At 40.4% G+C, this 17,255-nt stretch overlaps 2 protein-coding genes across 2 annotated transcripts in view; both read right to left on the bottom strand.

The window, feature by feature from the left end:
• Nucleotides 1-49: 49 nt before the first annotated feature.
• On the bottom strand, nucleotides 50-7,659 carry micu2 (mitochondrial calcium uptake 2). Its single transcript, XM_014986420.2, has 12 exons — nucleotides 7,403-7,659; nucleotides 6,860-6,995; nucleotides 6,033-6,064; nucleotides 5,859-5,934; nucleotides 5,647-5,694; nucleotides 4,695-4,777; nucleotides 3,002-3,055; nucleotides 2,822-2,919; nucleotides 2,185-2,356; nucleotides 2,002-2,110; nucleotides 1,751-1,908; nucleotides 50-918 (listed from the first exon to the last, which is right to left on the bottom strand). The coding sequence occupies exons 1-12, from the start codon at nucleotides 7,601-7,603 to the stop codon at nucleotides 817-819; spliced, it is 1,269 nt and encodes a 422-aa protein (XP_014841906.2). The 5' UTR covers nucleotides 7,604-7,659; the 3' UTR covers nucleotides 50-816.
• An 8,002-nt stretch (nucleotides 7,660-15,661) lies between these two features.
• sptbn4a (spectrin, beta, non-erythrocytic 4a) overlaps nucleotides 15,662-17,255 on the bottom strand; it is a 32,225-nt gene continuing 30,631 nt past the window's right edge. Inside the window, exon 20 of the mRNA XM_088012320.1 lies at nucleotides 15,662-16,601. Coding sequence (XP_087868446.1) covers nucleotides 16,317-16,601 — 285 coding nt within the window. The 3' untranslated portion in view covers nucleotides 15,662-16,316. The remainder of the gene's footprint in view (nucleotides 16,602-17,255) is intronic.

The following is a 17,255-nucleotide window of genomic DNA, read 5'->3' as shown; positions in this document are numbered from 1 at the left end:
CAGCTGCTTTACTCCTTTGCTGCTGATTTCAAAGGATTAAGACTCCAGGTGGATTTGTGGGGAAACTTTATTTAAATGCTGACAAGAAACATGAAAATCTCCACACCAGACATTAAACTCCTAGTGGCACTGTAAACATGCACTCAGTTCAAATATAGACATTTCAGCCGTGTTTAATACATTCTGACTTGCAAGGAAAAGAAAGTGATTGGAAACTTTAAACCTGATTAAGTACAAATGTATATATGTATCCTGGATGCAAAAATGATCAGCTAGTTCCTATGTGAAATGCTTGTAAATGACAAAACCCTACACTTTACCTAGAGTGTGAATGCGTTTTCTACGGAAGCTCATTCCTGCCGTGAAAGAAATATAAAAGCCCAACAGGAAGTCAAGAGAAGTCAGAATTTTGACTTTCAACTTCATAATTATGAGTCAAAGTTAGAATTTCAACTTTCAAAATAAGGTGTTCAGATTATGAGATCGATAGTCATGCTGTTTCTCTACGGAGGCTTACTCTACTATCTCATAATTATGACTTTATATCTCAGAATTGTGTTTGTATACCTCAAAATTATGACTCCGATTCTCATAATTATGAATTTGAAAGTCAAAACTATGACTTCCTGTCATTTATTTTTTATTCTTGGGCTTTGATTTTTTTCTCTTTCATGACAGAAATGAACTTCCATAGATTTCAGATAAGGCAGTGGTATTATCCTATATTTTTATGTGCATAGATGTAGAATCTCACTCACACCATTTGTTCAATAATATAAAACATAACCATATGCAGTGGGTGGACGTGTGAACATGTCAGATGGGGCAGCCGGTGTCTCCCAGGGCCTCCTTGGCCCCTTTTAGGGTCTCTCTCTTCACACACTTCCAGTAGCCAGAGATGCCGGTCTGTTGCTGCACCTGCAGTCAGGAGACGAGTTCACCGTGAACCAGAGGGAAGAGGTGAAGCTGAACATGTAGCCTCTCAACTACTTATTTTTAATTATTCTGTTCCGGTATATCCCAGAATAAAAATCCAATGCCATTTAAACATTTAAACCATAAAAGTTGCGTGCGTGTGCCCACACCCACATACACACACACACACACACGCACACACACACACAAAAAACATTTAATATTTAATTTGGATTATGGCACATTTTCACAATGGTATCATACCAGTAAAAGCCCTATTTGTAATTCCTCTTACAGCAAGAAACTTCACAAATATCCAAGAGCAAAATAATAAAGCATCAACCATCACCAGTTAACTCAAATATAATGGAACTCCTCATTTTACTGGGTGACAGGCCAACACAAAATAGTGTATAGATGTGAAGGGGAGAAAATCTGAAAAGTGTGGGATGCATTTATGTTCAGTCCTGTAACCCATCATATCAATAAATAAAATGAAGTGCAACCAACTGACTCAGTAGAAAATAAAGTTGTGATATTTCTGTACAAAATGCAAAATGCTACACCTGGCAGAGGACTAACAGGTTTGTATCAATTCCTTATCAAAGAGGGATGATAAAACTTTTAAATTGATCGTTACGAGGATGCATTCTGGTGGAATAACCTTGGCAGGATTTGACCCGTGTGGTTACCAATAGTCAACCCACCGGTGCTAACTTAGTGACTTTATAGAAAAAAAAAAGTTTGGTTGATAGTACCAGAAAACTGCACTAATCAGAACCGCTGATAAAAATCTGTAGTATAAAAAAAAATAGAAATGAAAGTGGAAGCTCACCTTCAGACCCCGCAGCACTCTGTCCGTCATTACCCCCATGAACTCCTTGTGACTCAGGCAGTTGTCTCCGTCCATGTCGAAGAGTTTGAACACCGTGTCCAGAACGTTCTCTGACAGCTCGTGGCCCGTGGCGATCTTCACGGCTCGCTTGAACTGGGCTGTATCAAAAGAACGAGGAGGACGCTCTCATGTAATGGATGAACCGTTTAGTAGATGCACCTGCTCATCCCAACCCAACGGCGAGGCCTTACCCATCCCCACAGGACGGTTGGCCTCGGTGACCATCTTCATTGAGAAGACGAAGTCCTCCATGTTGTTGGTGAACAGGCAGAAGGCTTTGAACTCCTCGAATGTGATGCTCTGGAAGGGGAAACGCGCCTGTTGACTGTTGATCCACGCGAGTCTCGTCCTGACGGAGGACGAAGTTTCCGTACCTGACCGGCTGGGATCTTTTTCCTCATGTTCTCCCAGTAGATCTCGTTGTCTTCTTCGTTGGTGTAGTGCAGCAGCCACTCAGCGAAGTCTTCCCTTCTCATAGTGTCCATGCCTCTGGAGAACTGCAGGAACTCCATCTCCTGGACCTCAGCCTGCAGGTCCTCCATGAATCTGTACGACAGAGATTGTTTACAGGAGCTGGGACGGGCCGAGACCCCGAGGTCCAACTGGAGGGGAACCCTACCGTAGCTCCAAACATGCATCGGGTTCTGCTATGCAAGTTGAGGATTTTTAGAAAAATTGTGTTTAGCAGAATATTAGCAGAATACTGACAAAGTTTTGCACATATTTGTAAGGGGAACAGAGCTGGTGATAGTGAAAAAACAAAACAAAAACAACAACCAACCAAAACCCAGGAATCTTTCAGATTTTATGTATCAGAACATAAAAATTTTTCTAGTGATCTTCATGTAATCAAAAATCCGTCCCTCTGGGATTTTGCCATTGGTTTGTGAGTTTTTGAACTCAAGATCACTTACTTTGTGCCGCAACTTTAGAAATAATTGCAAGGAGTTTTGTGCCATCACCATCTCCATCCAAAATGTTGGTGACTTGACGAGATCCTGGTTCTCCTACCTGTGGAACTCCTGGTACTTCAGCTTGTTTTCTCCTCGCTTTCCAAAGAAGTACGCCTGAAGTGACGTGTTTACAGCCGCCCCTTCCTCTGCCGCTTTCTGGAATCACCCACGAATTGTCCTGTTACTATAGAAACTGATAACGATGCACGAGAAAAGCTAATAAGATGTGCACACACACCTCTGCCACGTCCTTCGGAGGTTTCAGTTTACTTTTGCCGATGATGTTCTTGAGCTTCGGCAGAAAATGAAAACATTGTCTTTTCATTCATTCAATTCAGTTCAGTTTTGTCATGAACTCGAAACCATAGAAACCTCATGTGTTCACACACACTCACATTTCATCCAGCTCATTACCAACATCCACTGAACACAGAATTTTGTATTTGCTAAATCTCTCTAGCAAGACTTTTTCTCGCAAAAGTATTCACACCCCTCGGACTTTTAACATTTTTGCCACACAGAACCCACAAATGTCAATTATATTGATACTGGGATAATAATACAAGTTTGCTCTCTCAAATACCAATAAAATCTACTTTATTTAGGAACACGTAACACTGGAACTGGAAATTATGTTGAATATCCAAAATAAAACACAAGCAAAAACAATAAGTAAAAGGCAAATAAAAACCACAGAGAACCAGAACCATAAACAGAATGGATTATGAAGTTTCTAAACAAAATTTCCCTCCTTCAGATTTCTTGAACTGCGACTCTATGTTGAAAACCACGCGTCGTTTTTCTTCCACTTCAGAGTTAAATGCCACGTTAGCAGTGTTTCTATTACAAATGTGCGCAAAACTTTGTCGATATTCCACTAGAGTCAAAAAGAAAACGCAATTTCGCAATTGCGGTGTTTCCATTAAATAAGAAACGTGATTAAAAATCACAGGTGAACACGTTTGTTCACGCAATGAGTCCTTAATATATGCCGTCATCCTCCAACTATTCCCAGTTGTCTTCGTCTTTTTGCCAGTAGTAGCAATCCCACGAGCTGTGTGACGGGAAAAAGTTTCCATCGCAGTTTTGCCAAAGGCACTAATTTTAAAACAGCTCAAAAAACACTTTTTTTTTGGAAAAACTTTGTTTTTGTTTTTTTTTCTTTAAATGAGCGTGTTTCTATTAAGCAAATTTATTTTCTAATTCCAATTTATAAAATGTATTGAAACTTATAGTCGTATTATAGACCCACATTGTGAAAAAGTTCATGGAATGTGAATACTTTTGTAAGGCACTAGATTTCTCCCTCTCCTCGGGGAGCTAATATGAGCTCTACGTCCTTCTTTCCACTCTCAGAATCAACAAAACACAGATTTATTGCATTTAACTAAAAAACAAAGCAAAAAAAAAAGTCAAGGCAAAAGCAAAAAGTAGTGGTAAAAAGCAGGACCACCGTCAAAATCCATGCACTGCTGCTTCCTGCTGGATGTTTTGTTCTTTCTGCGCCATGTCGGAACATGACACACAGGTTGCAACACAGGCCAACATGCCTCCCAATGAGACAAAAGGTAGCCGAGGCCTAAGCTGAGCGGCAGACGGGAGAAGTCTGCTTGGAACCAAAAACTCGCCAGGTGGCTTCAAACAAATAAAACCGAAAAGCTTTCTGCGTCAAACACAAGGCAGATGAAGGACAATTGAGCGACGGGAATGCAGCTCTGCCTCACCTTCACATGGAGCCCGGTTCATACTTACAGCTGCGGCAGCATCAGCAGAGATCTCGGCAGCATTAAAGTGGCAATATTTTCACATTTGAGTGCACACAAAGATTTGGAATATTGAAATACTGATATTGTTACGTAATCACAGAGTTTGTCATCTAAAAAAAAAGAAGTCTTATATTTGATCTTTTCTTTTACCAAGCAAAGTCTTACTTTAAGAAACTCTTTTTTGTCCACTTGCTCGTTGCCGTCCACGTCCAGCATTTGGAAAGCTATGTGAAACCCGGTCCGCGGCTCTGCAAGAGAGACAATCATCTCATTCAGGAATTCATTACCTACGACAGCATACTGGGACCACTCTGGGTAGAAAATAGAGAGGAGCAAATATCCTCTGAAGAAAAAAACCCTCCAGACGTTCTCATGAAAAAAAAAACCAAAGACATTTCTGAGCTCCAAAAGTAAAAAGATTTGCCAGAAAAACTTTTTAAAATTTTGAAATAATACTCAGAGATTTTCTAGAAAAAAAAACCCTGGAAAGTTCAGAGTATGAAAAGTCAAAAATTTGCTAGAGAAAACTTGGAAATTTTAAGATATATTTTCTAGGAAAAAAACGTTGAATTTTTGACATTCTGGAAAATGTCAGATTGATCTAAAAATTTCTGAGTTTTTTTCTTTTTCAATTTTCAAGTTTTTTGATGAAAACTGACATTGTTTGGCTAACTTCAGTTGTTATAAAAATGCTACAGATATCAAATATGGCTTTAAAGAAATTTGACTTTGTAATTTAATGTTTGGAATTGTCCTTCTGTCTCTTTAAAAACTCTTGTTCTTTCTGAAACTCTATCATCAGGAAGTCAATACATCATCGCTCCACTACTAACCCTTTAATGTTGTCATGTGATGCAAAAAAATGTGTTTCAATTGCAGGTTTGCAAAATACAGTAAATAAATGTTGTTACTGTTGAGAAAACCACCTCATCCAAGCGTAAAACTTTTTTTTAGCAAAATTTTTTATTTTTTTTTAACTGGAGTGTTCCCATTAAGAGAATGTATGTCCCTAAAGTCCAATACGCACAATTATAAGATCAATGGAAGTAAAGCTGCTGATAGATTGTCCAGCTTCAAATAAAACCACAAGATCATGAACACAGCAAAGTCAACTTACTGGTCATGATGGTCAGCAGGAAGAGATATTCTGTGTAGGATATTAAACCTGCAAGGCACACACAAATACACTTTACAGCCTTTAGACAAACAGAATCTAGCCGACAGAAAAAAAAAAAAAGAAAAAAAAAAGTGAACATCACCATAGAAACGTGGATATGAACAGCTCAGGCCACACAGCAGAAACATTCAGCAGAAGGCCGGAGAGCTCACCGTTGTCTCCTAGGTTTCTGAACAGATCGCTGCCGGGACGAGCTTTAGCGGCAGCCGCCAACATCTTGTTCACGTCCTGCCAAGAGCGCAGCAGGAAACAGATACCGTCACCACAAAACCCCCGGCACTGTGCCCTGCATGTACAGTTTTCACACAGTGAAGCTGTAAACATACCTCTGTTGTTAAGATTCTCTTTTGGAGCTTTCCTAAAAAAAAAAGAAAGAAAACAGACCAAACAGAGAATTGATGCCAAGCAAAAAAATATTGCTTTTGACATGTTGATGTTAGAAGTGTTTCTTTCACTGCAGATGCATCTTTTGCTACAAATGATACGCCGAATGTTTATTTTCTTATTTTTAAAAAAGAAATGTTATGATCTGCTTTTCATCTTTTAGTACATTTCTAATTTGTATAAAAAGGCTAAAGTGGGCAAATGAAAATTCTGCAGATGTTCAAATTTTTTAAAATCCAATTAATGGATTAATCATCAGAATAATTGATAGATTACTAGATAGCTAAAATAATCATTAGAATATAATGTGAAAACACACATGATAATGTGAGAATACTCTATAGATTAAGAATGATTTTATTTGGGGGGTTTTAAAGCCTAGTTGAACAATGGTAACAATATTTATGATCACTGATTATGAAGCTAATTTATTTGGTTTGTGTAAAGTACGTCAGCATGGAAATCCCATCTGCTCTCCAATAAATACTGTTTGTTTTTCAAACGCTACCAGCAAACTACATTTTGAAAGAGTAATTATCCTTAAAGAGATTCAAACAGATTAAATAGAGTTTTGGATTGCGGAGAAAACTGAACGTAACTCTTATGTTATTTACTGGAGCAAACAGGACAATAATTTAAATAGGGTAGGATTGTTGTTACTCAGGTTAAGTGGTTTGAAGTGCTGTTTGCGAGCACATAGGGAGCAGGGATATTACAAGGTGTATGTGTGTGTGTCTGTGGGTGTGTGTAGTAAATATGTGCTGCTTACGATCTACTTGTTCCAGCATGACGGAGAACAGGAAGTCCCTCGGGGTCATGTAGGGCTCCATATCGTACGTCACTGAGGCAAACTGGATGAAACGGATCTTTCTGGCCGACAGCTGAGGAGCTGCAGGTTCCTGCAACTGAACAAAGGGGCAAAATGATCTGAAAGTTTCTGTCATACTGATCTAAACACTAAACATTTCCTCTGTGGCACCAACCAGGCACACAGTTTTTACCTAAACGATAAAGGAACATCTAGCTATGAGTAAATTTAAGATAAAGTTTGTTCCATTTTAAACTTCATTTTAAACTTACACTTACCCATAAACTCTACAAATGAAGACAACTTTGTTTTTTACAATCTATATACTAAACGCCCTCTAAGCGCCACTAGAGGGCGCTAGGTAACATAACTTAGTATTTACGCCTTCTTAAAAAGTAATGTCTACTTCTTTTTCGCAGTTTGTGGTAATCTTTCAGACCGGAAAACGAATAAAGCGGTGAAGTATTTTCTATCAAAATAAATCTGCACGGGATGTGTACTCACTTTTTCTTCCTCTGCAAGAACAGTGAAGGGTAATGTCCTGACGTTAGCATGGTGATAGTAGTAATAACAGAGACCCCCGGTTCCAACGACAGAGCCCAAAACACCGGAACCAATAGCACGGAATGCTGTAGAACTCTTCAGAACCCGAGAGCTCCTGGCCACATTCCTAAAGACGGCGGTGAACTTTCCCCAGAGGGCCATTTTCAGGAAGCTCGCTGGCTGCCTTGTTGCGTAAACACGACGGCTTCCGTAGCTGCTCTGTGAGTTAGCGACCGAGTCACGAAACGCCCATTTTGGCGTCACCAAAGTAAACAACTTGCATGTTGAACACCATAAAGTTAAGTTCTTTGTTTTTTAGGGGTAGTTCTCATTGTAGCTTATGACTCAGTACAGGTTTCTTTTTTTAGCTAAATAAGGCTCCAGTGCTTGTTTATGGTGATTAGCTCTAATGTTATGTTACAAAAGTTTAGTCCAGTCCCCCCCAAAAAGTCAGAATATTATTGAAAAATCATTTTATTTAGGAACTTTAAAACTGCATGAATGTAGTGAATGATTACACACAGATGGATGTTTGAAAGCCTTTATTTCTCTTAATTATGATGCTGTGTGAAAAATGACCCCTGTCCCTGTCATTGTCGTGTCTTGTCTGCTGTGACAGCACATGAAGTCCTTATTTTGAAAATTCACTCACGCAGTTCAAAGACGATCTTGAGGTTTCGGTTGTGTAGAGCAGAACTGCCAAGGAACTTGTAGGCAACCAGCTTCACCTCGTGGGGTGACTGAAACAATGGACAGGACATGCCATAGCAAAAAGACAAGCAAACAAGAACATGATAGTTTTCACATGAAAAAAAAACCCCTATACTTAGTCTTGAACTTTTTTTAAATTTGCTCATTACAGAAGGTGACCTGAAATTAAGATGCAACCTGACTACAAGTCAGTCTGTGTTCAGACTTAATAAATGTCTAAAATCAATTCTAGATGAACTTTTAACCCCAATATCTACAAAGCACTTTGATGTTGTTGATTTTCAACAAGAAACTAACTTTGTTATGTCGTACATTTGGCCTTTCAAACTGCATCAAAGTGAGCCTTCCTTCAAGAGATAAGAAGGCTTGAAGCTGCTGTTTTTGTCGTAAGCTTTCAACTTATATCTGTCATGGAACAGGATTGGTTTGGAGATGATTCGTGTCGTTTACGATTTCACACAGGCTGTTACTCATTCTTAATGGTATGCACACAAAGACTGTCATTTTAGCAAGGCTAGTCATGCTAATGTTAACCTGAAATGCTAAAAACAGCTAATCGTTTTAATTTGGCTTTACAATGGTCAAACTCTGTTTTAGAGCACAGAGTTAGAGCAGGAAAACAGGAACACACACATTGAAAACAATTTTTCTTATATAGTTTTATGGTTTCTAAACTGTAAAGCTAAATGATCAGAATTTGTTACACCAAAAATCGGAGATAGGACATTGTCTGCAAAATTATGATCGGTGCAACTCTAAAACCTTTTCAAAAGCTATTCAAAACTAGTGTGCAGGATCAATTATATCACTGGAAATTATATGGAACTTATGACTACTGTTGACACTGAAAAGTGGTATTTACTTTACATTTACCAGAGGTATTGTAACATTTAAATGTTAGGTTTTTTTCCCCAGCTCTTGTTGGGTTTGCATTTCTCACCAGTCAATATCAGTCATATGGTTCCAGAGATGTTGCTGTAATTGCTTGCTTTTACAGGTAGTTGTTCAATGTTTGGTTGATAAAAAAATAACAAAAAAACATTTCTATGATGGGAACCATGGATCAAAACGATTTGATTTCTAAACGAGTCAGCAGAAGCAGATGCACTACATTGGGAAAATAAAGATGGTGAAGGGAACAGAACTGCAACACACATGAAACCTTGTTCTGCAGCATCTATCATTGTGTTGCGAGTCATCCTCCTGTCTCGTATATCACAGCAGGCTCCATCTCGGTACATGGTGTCCAAGGGACCGATCTCTGTGAACTCTGCTCCGGCAGCATCGGCTGTGGACTCGGAGATATACATGTGTAGAAAAAAAAAGCTGTCATTCTCCACCAAGGCTGTCACACGTTACAGTTCAGAAGACCGAAGAAGATTGAATTGGCCGAGACAGTGCTTTGAAAAATTACCCTCGCCCTTAAAACCTTTTTCACGTTTTGTCGCATCACAACCGCAAACCTCACTGTATTTTCTTCCCCCAACTCAAAGTAGTGTAGAAAAAGGGAAAGAAAAACATGGAGACATTTTACAAACACAAACAAAAGCTGGGTTTGCATTTGTATTCCCAATCAGACGATACTTTCTAGAAAATCACTTTTTGCTGCAGCTGCAAGTCTTTAATTGTTTCTCTCTTGCAGCTTTGCACATATAAATTCAGATTTTTTTAAACTATTCCTCCTTGCAAAAAAAACTCATACCCAGTTAGATTCAGGTCTGGGGTTTGACTGGGTCATTTTAACAATAATGTTCTGATCTAAATCAGTCTACTGTAGTGAACCTCCTGGTCCGTCTCAAATCTGTCACCCTCTAATCGGTTTTAATGATGTTTTACTGCAAAATGGCTGTAAGGAGGAAAACATTATTTAATGATTTTATTCTTTCCATACACAAATGTTTGGATCTAAATCCAAAGATCCAATCAAAAGATTAAAAATACACATTCCCAAAACTTGGCTTAGATTGTTCAGCATTTGGGCTGCAGATGCATGTTTCTGTTCAGTGGAGGACCTGCATCACTGCTGCTGCTTCGTGGAGCCTCACTTTAGAGCATGAACCTTTATTTTTATTCACATGAATTATTTACATGGATCTCCGCATTTTGTTCCTGCGGCACAGCATGAATTCCAAATTGGTGATCTTTCGGTGGCAGCTGTACGAGAAACTTCAAATGCTGCATCCCCAAAAAAATATTTGTGGGGAACCAGGAAATGTTTTACAAATAGCAGGGCGACACAGCGCCAGAACATGATGACTACAATTCCTATTGGTTTTTGTTTCTTTTCAATATTTTGACAAAACTATTTTTAAATCAGAACACAAAAAATATGGTTTGCATTTGTATTTCACTCCCCAGAGTTTATAAAACCAGCCTCGGCTGCAGTTATAGCTCCAAGTATTATGCCGATACCAGCTTTGCCTTACTAGACCATAATGATGCCAGTGCCATGTTTTATAGAGGGGGTTATATATTCCGGAAGGTGCAAAGAGTTAAGTATTTGCAATATATAGTATCCAACATTATACCCAAAGTTATCTGTGGAAAAGCCTGGGAACAGATAATCAATGAAAAGCTCCAGTTAAACACCCAGGAAGTGAGATTTACCTGGCTGCCATCGACATGCTCTCTGGAACTGTTTGTCTGTCTATGGCTTTGAAAACCTATCATGCCTTTTACAGGCTACAACTCATTCTGGTTACTTTGTAACCTCAAAGCAAACTGTTGGAAAACAACAGCTTGCAAAAAATTAAAAGTAAAATAAAAACAAGAAAAAAGACAGCTCAAAAAAACAAAAAGACACAGATATGGTTTATTTTGTGTAATGTTTCAGTGGAGAGAATGTCTGAATTGGTTAATAAACGAAACATCACTTTAATGGTGTAGCATGTATAGACTTTGTGGTCTCGACATCAGGAGCTTGAAGGGTGTGGGGATGCTGGCACGGAGGTGGTCCTGACTGTAGGGGTACTGGGCTTTTGGGTTCTGCCCTGGGGTGGGGTACAACAGGGTCTGGGGTTTGGAGAGAGTTAAGGGATTTGGGCTATTCCCAATCAGACATTGCAGGTTTAGAGACAAGGTGAACCTTCAGGGGCTCACTACTGCTTGGAGTCATAGCTGATGTGATGAGTCTTTCAGTCATCCTCTGCTGGTGGTGGCCTAACTTTGCTGGCTTGGTCCGGGTTCTATAAGGCCGGTTCCGAACTTCCTATGTGATCTCCTCCCAGATTCTTTGGGAATCTCTTGAGGGCCCCTAGTCATGGTCGCCGGACGGATGCGGGCCAATTGAGGGAGTTGGCCACAGATACACGCTTGCACCATGTGGGGTGGGCTGGCATATGGGGAATGTAGTGTGCTCCTCATTTGTCTGTGCTGGTTTGACAGACACTGGAAGTCTGGAGGTCACTTAGTGTGTGTGTGTGTGTGTGTGTGTGTGTGTGTGTGTGTGTGCGTGTGTGTGTGTGTGTGTGTGTACTTGTTTAGCTGTCTATAAAGGACCATTTCTGACATATTTACCAAACTTCTGAAGACTGATGGGCCTTAGAGGAACCAAAGCTTGATCGCATACACTGGATCCCTTGATTTATGGTTAAGGCTAGGGTTAGGAATGTACTGGTAAGGGTTAGGGAAACTGTCTGGGCTAGGCATAAATGCAGTTACTAAAACGAATGGAAGTCAATGCAAAGTTTTATCATGGGTAGAAATGCAAACTTGTGTGTGTGAGACAGAAAAGGGGAGAGGTAGAGAGAGAGAGAGAGAGAGAGAGATACCTGCAGGTTTATCCACATCAATTCCACATCAAGTTTGTCTCAGCAAGTTTGGAGGTTTATTTAATGTCATAGCAGCAAGTTGTATTGTAAAGTAACAAAGACATACACACTTGTAAGACCATCAATAAAGTCAACAAAGTTTGCACAATATTTCTGTCTTCAGTCATGGTTTATGCTGCCTATCTAATTCTGGCTTTCTGTTTTAACATAGTGGTAAATATCCCCCTGTGTGTTTCATAAAAGTGGTGGGAAGCAAACACTTCAAATGCACATGTTGGCGTGGCCTTAATATCCGCCACAAAACCAGGACAATCACAGCCACAGGAAAATGCTCCTAATTCTGTTAAAAAATATGTTTCGCAATGGCTGCCGGTCGCGTGGATTAGAACGACCCTCCTTGTGAAGCACGGTTAGAGCAGACTGCATGACATGGCACTTATGTAAAAACCCCTAAAACAATAGCTCACAAATAAAAGCAATGGATTCTTATCCTTGTCCAAAAAAAATTACAGCAGTGTAGAGAGACACACCACAATCCTCATGTCAGCGTGTTCAAACAGTGCTGCATCTCGCATATATACTTTTGGTGATCCGTCTTTGAAAGGAAGACATTTATTTTAGAAGCCTTTTTTTTTTGTTTGTTTTTGTTTTACACAGGAGAGGTGCAGGATGGGTAGGATGGGGACACGGGAAACGGCATAACAAGAGAATCTGACAAAAAAAAAAAAAAAAAAAGAAAAAGATCTGAGCTGCTTGCTGCCCGTTTCTGCACAATGTGGCTGTGGAGCTCCTTTAATACTGCAATTCAAACCACATTTTTATGTCGACGTTACAGAAAGTTTATTTGTACTCACACGTGTAAAAAATAAATAAATCAATAAATAAAAGAGAAATGAATCTCACATGACAAACGAGAAGTGGACCGATGCCTATTCGTCTCAGCATTCACAGTATACCGTACCTTATACCACCTGCGGCAGGCTGGGTAGGTTTGTAACACACACATTTAGCTCTCCTGTCACAGACACACTCAATCAGCTACATCAACCGGATCTTCTTAGGGACAAAAACTCCTGAATCTGACATGAATAAATATAAGCATAGAAAAATACAAGAAGCATACCGACAGGATGTCCTGCTGCTCCTCCCTGGTAAAAGTTTTTTTTTTTTTTTTTTTTAAATAGAACTAGATGCTGTACCGGTGTATTTATATATACACTCTATGAGAATTAATAGTGAGTCCTAATTTGCATATTTTTAATTTAAATGTGATAAACATCAATACACGGTTCTCTTTGTGGCTTAAAATAAATGCTTAGGTTTTACCCACGTCAGTTATGAGCTCAGAGTTGTTTTATTTAGAGCACAGGGTTTACTGGTATACATACAAAGTTAGGTACAGTGGGGAGAACAAGTATTTGATACACTGCTGATTTTTCAGTTTTTCCCACTTGCAAAGCTTGTAGATGACTGTAATTTTTATCATAGGTACTCTTCAACTGTGAGTGATGGAATCTAAAACAAAAATCCAGAAAAATACAATGTATGATTTTTAAATAATTAATTTCCATTTTATTGTGTGAAATAAGTATTTGATCATCTATCAACCAGTAAGAATTTTGGCTCTCACAGACATGTTAGTTCTTCTTTAAGAAGCCCTCCTGTTCTCCACTCATTACCTGTACTAACTGTACCTGTTTGAACTCGTTACCTGTATAAAAGACACCTGTCCACACACTCAATCAATCAGACTCCAGCATCTCCACAATGCCCAAGACCAGAGAGCTGTGTAAGGACATTAGGGATAAAATTGTAGACCTGCACAAGGCTGGGATGGGCTACAGGACAATAGGCAAGCAGCTTGGTGAGAAGGCAACAACAGTTGGTGGAATTATTAGAAAATGGAAGAAATACAAAATAACGGAAAATCTCCCTCGGTCTGGGGCGCCATGCAAGATCTCACCTCGTGGAGCATCATTGATCTTGAGGAAGGTGAGGAATGAGCCCAGAACTACACGGCAGGACCTGGTCAATGACTTGAATAGAGCTGGGACCACAGTCTCAAAGAAAACAATCAGTAACACTCTACGCCGTCAAGGATTAAAATCCTGCAGTGCACGCAAGGTGCCCTTCCTCAAGCCAACGCATGTCAAAGCCCGTCTGATGTTTGCAAATGACCATCTGAATGATCCAGAGGAGGAATGGGAGAAGGTCATGTGGTCTGATGAGACAAAAATAGAACTTTTTGGTTTAAACTCCACTCGTCATGTTTGGAGGAAGAAGAATGATGAGTACAACCCCAAGAACACCATCCCAACCGTGAAGCATGGCGGTGGAAACATCATTCTTTGGGGATGCTTTTCTGCAAAGGGGACAGGACGACTGCACCATATTGTGGGAAGGATGGATGGGGCCATGTATCGTGAGATTTTGGCCAACAACCACCTTCCCTCAGTAAGAGCACTGAAGATGGGTCATGGCCGGGTCTTCCAGCATGATAACGACCCAAAACACACAGCCAGGGCAACTAAAGAGTGGCTCCGTAGGAAACATCTTAAGGTCCTGGAGTGGCCTAGCCAGTCTCCAGACCTGAATCCAATAGAAAATCTTTGGAGGGAGCATAAAGTCCATGTGGCCCAGCGACAGCCCCGAAACCTGAAGGCTCTGGAGGAGATCTGTATGGAGGAGTGGGCCAAAATCCCTGCTGCAGTGTGTGCAAACCTGGTCAAGAACTACAGGAAACGTCTGATCTCTGTAATTGCAAACAAAGGTTTCTGTACCAAATATTAAGTTTCATTTTTCTGGTGTATCAAATACTTATTTCACACAATAAAATGGAAATTAATTATTTAAAAATCATACATTGTATTTTTCTGGATTTTTGTTTTAGATTCCATCACTCACAGTTGAAGGGTACCTATGATAAAAATTACAGTCATCTACAAGCTTTGCAAGTGGGAAAACCTGAAAAATCAACAGTGTATCAAATACTTGTTCTCCCCACTGTATATACAATTCATGACAGTTTTTCCAATGAACTTGCCTTTGGTGGAGAGGCTTCAGTCGGTTTAAACTCTGAACGAAAGGACACGGGGGCAAAGAGCACGACTTCAGGGCGTTACAATTTAGGGCGCCGCCGGCTCTCGTCTGGCGGCGGTTGAACATTTCACAGCTGATATCAGTACATTCTGTGGAAACTAAATTTGCACTAAGATTACAGACAGCAGAGGGGCTGTCTGGGCTTTGGAGAGTTCCAAACAGCCCCCCCGTTTTTTTGTTGTTGTTGGGTTTTTTTTTTGTTTTTTTGTTGCTCATTATGCAAAAGACGAACCCTGCTTTTGAAACGTCCCTCTCGACTCCGCCCCCCTCTTAACCCGAGCTCACGTTAAATTATTGCAACTCCCTCGTCGCCTGTTCTGTGACAAGATCAGAAAAATAAAAGGCAAGTTTAACAGGTGCAGTAACAGACCATTTCATGCAATGTTCCAAGTTTTGTCATCATGTATACAAAGGCATTGTGTCTCGTAGGCTTAGTGTTACACACCTCGGGTTAATGGGTTGAAATTTTTCCGGAATCTCTTTTCTTGACACATAAAACATCGTGGACAAATAAGTTTAATAACTGTCGTAATAGAAACCAAAATGAAACGGTAGAAATGTGTTTTCACTGACTCCACTGAAGTTAGGCGGTGACACCAGCATTCCAATATATTAACATGATCCAAAGCTAGCCATGTGATGGGGGATAAATGTCATGTTTACTGTACAGATGTGTCAAGTGGTAAGGTGCACAACTGCCTGGAGAAAGTTTCAGAGACAAATCGAAGTTTTTGTCTTTTTTTTTTGTGTTAAATTACTTTTTGTTTCATCCCCTCTTTGTTTCTTTGGCAAAGAGGGAAAAAATAAAAACAAAGTATATTGCTTCAAAAAAAAAAAAAAAAAAATTTTTTTTCTCCTCCGTATTGACGTGAAACATTTCATTCACCGCTTCTCGGATTTGTCTTGTTAGACAGAGCATTACATTTTCAGAGATACATACAGAAAGATGCTGTGAATTCATTAGATCAAACAATCAGCAATGGAAAGTGACAGTGACTAATTCCTGGGACCATTTGTTGGAGACTGTCTGTCTGTACTTGATCTCCGTTATCAACCAGCAGGTGGCACTATGCAAGCACGGATGTATTGCCCGGGTGAAGGGGAGGGGCTGAGAGATTAGTCTGGTCACAGTTACAGCAGTAGTCAGTCCAGGAACCGTGGCCTCAGAGGGTCTTTAGCCTCTGTGACGGAGGGTCTGCAAACATGCTCTCCACCTGTCCCTCCCTCCCACCCCCTGTTTCCTTTGCCTTTTGTCGGTGACATTTAACAATAACATTAAAACACAAAGGGATTGATCATTTGCTCCTGCCAGATGTGCTGGAGCCCCCCACCCCACCCTCCAGCTTGTCAGCAATTTCAGATGTGTCTAGCTTTTCGGAGCCCTCGCCTTTCTCAGACCTCTCCTCCCCCTCCACCAGCTCGGACCTCTCTGACCTGGCATCCGCGTCCCCCTCTGACTTCTCCTTCCTCTCCGAGCGGTCGGGGTCCATGGACGAGGTGCCAGGTTTGTCCCACTTAGCCAGGTCATCATGCTCAGCAATGCTTGTGGTGATACTAGAGGTCCACGCCTTCAGGTCCTCCTGCAGGAGACAATTGAAGATATTTTCTGAGGTGTGGAAAGGAAAGGGAGGCTATTACGCAAGATTGATGGGTTCCTATAAGCCTCGAAGGTTTAGTGAGGCTTCTTTCAAAAATGTTCTGTACCCGACTATTTTGTAACTGGGAACAACTGGCAGGTGGTTGAGGCTTGGGTCAAGACACTGAGGAAACAGCAGACATGACAAACTACAAGTCCAAACCCTTTATCCATTCATCCAGATTTACATCCAGATAAAGGTTAGTCCCAATCACACCATAAAATGTAATTCTCTTCAATGCCTCATTTGTTTTGGAATCCTTGAGGGAAGTTATAGATTTGATGGGACGATAGTGGCGACGGTGTTGGTAGTTTGGTTCTCGCTCCACCTGTCTCTGTCATTGTGTCCTTGGGCAAGACTTGCTTTGGGGTCCCTGGACTTGATAAGAACGCTTCACAAGTACAGGCCATCTACCATTTGTCATCATGTGCAGATGTTCTAAGAGACTCCAAGAGAACCAGACAACCTATGATGTAGTGCAGTGCCTAGCATAAGAACTTTTCCTCCTACAGCATGAGACCATTCTGCATTGACCGTTTTTGTTAACAGGAAAAATTCAGGATTTTGCCCATTGAGTCTGATTTCTCAAGATGAATT

This window comes from Poecilia mexicana, unplaced genomic scaffold (assembly GCF_051168715.1).
Source record: "Poecilia mexicana isolate PSO_F unplaced genomic scaffold, ASM5116871v1 scaffold_14, whole genome shotgun sequence".
In the NCBI taxonomy this organism is placed as follows: Eukaryota; Metazoa; Chordata; class Actinopteri; order Cyprinodontiformes; family Poeciliidae; genus Poecilia; species Poecilia mexicana.
The sequence above is the reverse complement of the archived record's forward strand: the minus strand, read 5'-3'. Positions and strand labels throughout refer to the sequence as shown.